This window comes from Centruroides sculpturatus, unplaced genomic scaffold (assembly GCF_000671375.1).
Source record: "Centruroides sculpturatus isolate CEXI.00-Female unplaced genomic scaffold, Cexi_2.0 scaffold413, whole genome shotgun sequence".
NCBI classification, from domain to species: domain Eukaryota; kingdom Metazoa; phylum Arthropoda; class Arachnida; order Scorpiones; family Buthidae; genus Centruroides; species Centruroides sculpturatus.
The window spans coordinates 145,571-151,314 of NW_019384661.1; the positions used below are offsets into that span (position 1 = coordinate 145,571).

The 5,744-nt window shown below is 31.6% G+C and overlaps 1 protein-coding gene across 1 annotated transcript in view; it reads left to right on the forward strand.

Annotated features, from left to right (window-relative positions):
• The window catches only part of LOC111626555 (myeloid differentiation primary response protein MyD88-like), a 6,111-nt gene extending 2,342 nt beyond the window's left edge, over positions 1–3,769 (forward strand). The window contains exons 2-6 of the mRNA XM_023369966.1: positions 1,930–1,998; positions 2,078–2,161; positions 2,328–2,514; positions 2,609–2,700; positions 2,785–3,769. Coding sequence (XP_023225734.1) covers positions 1,930–1,998; positions 2,078–2,161; positions 2,328–2,514; positions 2,609–2,700; positions 2,785–3,431 — 1,079 coding nt within the window. The 3' untranslated portion in view covers positions 3,432–3,769. The remainder of the gene's footprint in view (positions 1–1,929; positions 1,999–2,077; positions 2,162–2,327; positions 2,515–2,608; positions 2,701–2,784) is intronic.
• The last annotated feature ends 1,975 nt before the right edge of the window (positions 3,770–5,744 follow it).

Genomic DNA, 5,744 nt, shown 5'->3' on the forward strand with positions numbered 1-5,744 from the left:
AGGATTACTATTCCTATGCACGACCACACTAAGCTTAGAACAGTCGAAACAATTGAAATATTTAAGCAATCCCTCAAAGACGGTTGTATCAACAGCAGAGATGCGGACTCGCTCTCCTCCGCTTGGAAATCATTCTTCGACAACCCCTTGAAATAAATAGACCATCCCACCCTCACCGCGTGCAACCGTTAGCGCTTTTTTACTTGTCGCGTTTATTTCCAATTCTACCTTCTAATCGTAACCCCCTTCCCATCCACGGTCGTTCGCACGCCTCTTCTCACTGTAGCGTTGAGTGTTTACGGCCTCAACTATGACGTCACTCCCCACTAACCCCCTGTTGTGGTTGTGCATCCCCTGTACGTAGCGCGCTTACTCTAAAACCTTTTTTCCCCCAGCTTTAGCAAGTATCCTATCTGCACACCTCCCTTCTTTACCAAAAGTATGTAATTTTCGCCCTCGGTATCGTATACCTATCATCGACGATGACGTCACTGGTAAGACGATACCTGGGATAGTCGACGATGACGTCACTGGTAAGACGATACCTGGGTAAACATTGGCAGCATTTAAACTTCTTCTAACCGACGCTCCACAGTGTACCCGAGGAAGGCCTATTAAGAAGGCCGGAAACGTTTGTACTCTTGTTAATAAGGCTAGAAATTAGTGAGAAAGGTTTGGTGCTGTTAATCTTAGAAATAGTTCTAGCTACATATGCATAGTAACATAAAATATACATTATGATTGTTTTTAAATCTGACACTTAATTTTATATATTTAAAGAATGACAAAGTTGTATCCGAATAATAAAGTTAATTGAAATCACATCATGCATAACCAAGAAATTTTAAAAAGGTCATTAATATTGTCGCGTAGATGAAAGGTAAACAATAATGACGAGTCGTGGATAAACACAAAGGGATGTTTATTAATCCACAAAACCTACTAACTCTGCAGCATGCAATACAAGAAAAACCAAACTTAATCTGATAGCTCGCGGTTTTATCGCGGTTATATATATAATTTTTAATTTAATTAATATCTTGTATATTTTAAGTTGTGCTTATCACTTTCATTCTTCCTTATTTTTCCTAAGAAACAAAATTAAATTTTTCTTTTCTTGACTAGTTGTTACACGTAAGAAATATTAACTAATATTCAACAAATAATGTAACGGTTTATATTACATTATTTACATTATTAAATGAAAAATGAAGAGCTAGATTATAAGTAATATTAGATACATATTTAATACTCTCAATTATTTAAATTTTGATCTAATTATATTTGTAATATTTAGTACAATAAACCAAGCAAAAGAGATGCCACACGTCTAAAATCAACATTCTTCTTCATTAATACGCTTATTATTTAAATTATAAATAAGTACTCAAGGCCATAATTCCTACTGGATAAACAGCTTGACTGACTTAACGTGCGTGCATTTTTTCCTCCTTACTTCCTTCTCTTTCTAAGAATTGTTTCATTTTCAGTTATTTTCTATTTTAAACGTTTTCGGAGAAGAAGATCTATTTTTAAAAGTTTAATAAACATAATATATTTAAATTTATGAATCTATATAAAATCTTTTGTGTTTGAAAATGATCGCTTCTAAACAGAATATTTAAAATTTTAAAATAATTAAATGCTTTATTTTTAAAAATTCATAAAGGATTTTACCATTTTAACCTCCACAAAAGTTTCATAATTATTAAAATTAGGATAAAAGATAATTATACAAAATCAAATATACATTCAAGCTAAACAAGACTATAAATCGATTTAAAAACCGAAAGTTAACATTTATTGATAATTTTTGAATTTCTTTTACACCTTCATCACTATAAAAGCTGAATAACAATATGCTATATAGAATATATTTTTATATATACTGTATTTAGTATGTATGAACTAAATAATCTTTATTAACAGAACAGGACGTAAGAACATATCTATCGAGGAATCAGAGATTACAGGAAGCTCCACTTCAAGTCGCCGAAAGTTTGTACTTTTATTATTTTATTTTAAGTATGATGATTCGGATCAACGTTTTTAATTAAATTACAACTTGAATTTTTAGTTTCGTCGGGACCAAAGGACTTGTCCGAACTTGACGATCCTAACGTATTGACTGTGGATGATATAAATATTCGATGTCAAAACAGTAAAAAAAAATTTGTTATTATAATTTTTTATTAAATAATGTTAAATGTAACTTCTGTAGGTCAAATTTATTATTCAAATTATTTATTGCATGTTATATCAATGTTCCGCGAATCATTATTATTCATATATGCACAACTACATATTTAGCTTTTATGTATTTTCAGATGATGACTGTGATGTTGCATACTTTGACGCTTATGTTTGCTATGCAGAAAAAGATGCAGAGTTTGTCTATATGTTAGCAGAATATTTAGAAAGACCCGAAGTTGGAATCAAATTATGTCTCAAAGATCGTAACTTGATGCCGGGGGTCAATGTTTACGAAGCTATTGTTAAAATAATTGATGAACGGTCAGTAAATTATCGTATGAACTATTGTATTTATATTTTTTTGAAGTTTTTAAACGTTGTTAATTTTTAAGATTTATATATTTTTGTACATTAGATGCAATCGTATGCTTGTTATCTTATCACCGGAATTTTTGCAAAGTGAGGAGTGCAAGTTTCAAACAAGATATGCGACAGGATTAGCCATCTGTAAGTTTACTAAATAGTAAGATAACTTGATATTATTAATTATTTTTACAAGAGTAATCTGAATATTTATTTATTTTTGTTTAGCCCAATTAAAAAGGAAATTGATACCATTGATTTACAAACCTTGCGAGATGCCATCTTTATTACGATTTGTTTCCGCGTTGGATTTCTCAAGAGCCTTCATATGTAGTTGGGCATGGAGAAATCTGTTAGCCTCTATCAAAAATACAGTCACTAATGACATTCCATTGCCATCTCCCGAGTTTTGTCCGGCTCTGTATAACGCTTCATTTAATGCTTATTCTAGAAATTCAGACGCGAGTCTTCTAATGTTGCCAGCTCCCAGTCAAAGTAAAAAACAAATTGCTAGTCCACAACCGAGCGTCTCCTTTCCACCGTCGTCAACCTATTCTTTGTCTTCTATTCCTTCCATATCGTCGATAGTTATAACATCTGCTTCTAATTCTGTGCAGTCTGCATCCAATTCTATGCAGTCTACTGCTAGTTCTATTCAGTCAACTGCTAATTCTATTCACCCCGCTGTTAATTCCGTCCATTCAAATAAAAATACATCCACTTCGCGATCTAAGTTGTCGAGATTTGTTGGAAAATTCAGTTCTTCCTCCTCTTCTGCTAATAATAGCTCTTCTGGAAATACTTCCAGTGGATTTCAAAGTCAAAGTGATTCCAGTTTTGTACACTCTGACAATCTTATAGAAGAATTTATCTGAGAGTATATTTTTATAAAAGAAACTTGGGATTATTTACAGTAAAACCTGCATAAACGGGAAAAATTCTTCGGAACGGATCGATTTTCTGTATTTTACAAAAACTTATTCAAAGCGAAAACCTGCCAAACCGGAAAAAATATTCCGGTTTACGCAGGTTTTACTGTATATGTTTTATACTAAAACATACGAAAGAATTTTATGATCTAGTACGACAAGTTTGAAATTTCTGTCAAGTAAATGGCATTAAATGAAGTTCATAAACGAAATTTTTACTTTAGGCCATATAATATATGAAAATATTGTAAATTATCAGCTATAAAAACTATTTTTATAGCTGATAAAAGCTATAAAAATAGTTTTATATGATGTTATATTTATTAAAATTTTAATTTTTGTAAAAGAAACTTTTTTAATTTTAATAAAGTAATGGCTGGTTCCATTTTTATATAAACTATAAAAAATAAATAAATGAATTAAATAAATATTGTTTATAACGCTTATAAATTTTAATAGCATTTCTATGTAAAAGAAAATAAAAATTAAAACAATTTTCCTAAGATAATTTATTTTCTTTCTTTAAATTATTAATTCTAAGCTCTGGGAAATGACAGGAAGAAGAAAATGGGGGAAAAACCATGTTTGAAAGATGAAAAACTAAGTTAAAAAAAGTATCCTATTTTATACAATCACAAGAAAATGGATTATAAATCTGTTGGTACTTGTATGTTTGGCTAAAAGTTAATGTCCAAATGAGTACTGTACTGTACTTCAGATTTGCTAGTTTAGTGCAGATCTAGTGGGAATATCGAAATTTAGCGAAAACTCTGGTGGATACAATTTTTAGTGGAGCAAATATACTTTTTTTCTTTTTTACTTTTTTCGCCCTGTGGGCGCTAAGAGGGCCTCTTATAGCAGGCCCATTATGGGTTAGAGCCAGGCCTACAATGGGGCGACCGGGTGGTGAGGGAGGAGCCAGACATAGTCGGACAGAACCAGTAATGTGGAATCGGACGTTTTGAGTGGAGTCGCTAATTATTAAAATTCTTTCGACTCCGACCCTGAATTTTACTGTTGGTAAAATGTAAAGTACGAAAAATATTTTTAAATTAGTATCTAAAGAAATTTCTTAGAAAACGGACACTTCGATAGATTTAGATATCAAAATATATTCATCTGTAAAGGCCATTTATTTCACGCCAAAATGTTATGCGTATCGCATGCGACATGCTCTATACCAGTGTTTCTCAACCTCTAACGAATCGTCGCCCTCTTCAACATAGTATCGCCCCTTCACTTCAAAATTCCGATGCCCAGGGCCAAGCCTAACGCCAAATTCGTACTGCATTGAATAGACTAGTGACTAGTATAATGTTATTCGTTTGTTTAATTATAGTACGATATAACGAATAAAATATCTAATTATTCTTAATATAATGTTTTACTATATCGCCCAGAAAATTGTTTTTCGCCCCCAAAANCCTAGCTTTCCATATCTGGTCTTGAATTTCATTTATCTAACACCATTCTCGAGTTTAAGGAAAGACGGACAGAAGAACGACAGTGGGAATTTATAGGTTAAATTGCAATCCAAATATATTTGAAATTTGTTCTTAAAAGCTCCACCATGTCAAAAATGCGAAGACAATAATAAAAAGTTTATGGTATGGTATGGCTTCGAAGTGCCAAGCTTATCTTATTTTGTAAACCAATTTATTACGTTATTCATTAATCAAATCGTTGTTTTTTTCATTTGTATTTAAATATTTTCTTCAAAATGTATGTTTCTGTTATTACCCAACAAAAATTACGAAACATGGCGCAATTCGAGTGACTTTGCATTTGTAAAAAGATATCTTAAACTTTGTAATATATTAATATTTGTTTTGAGTAGCTCGTATGCTAAGCGAATCGAAATTATGCGGAAAAAATGAAATTGAATAGCCGTATGAACCACTCAAAAAACAAATAATTTTTTCAATGTGCTAGTGTATCTGTTACCGCTAAAGCTCGAAATCCGTTAATGTGCGCATTACCTAGCTAATCTGCAGATTAACTAGGGTGATCCGTTAAAGCTGCGAAAATTATTCCATTTCTCAAATTACCTAGGTAATGTTCAGATTATCTAGGTAATCTGCAAATTACCTACTAGGCACTTGGTAAAGTGAAAATAAGATTTTTGCTGGAACAACAGCAACGTTTCTGTACGCTTAAATTAACATAATGTTATTTATTTAATTTTCAATATCTAAAGAATCAAGTTAATACAATCAACAAATTAGTTGATTGAATCAATCATCAATCAATTAAAAAAAC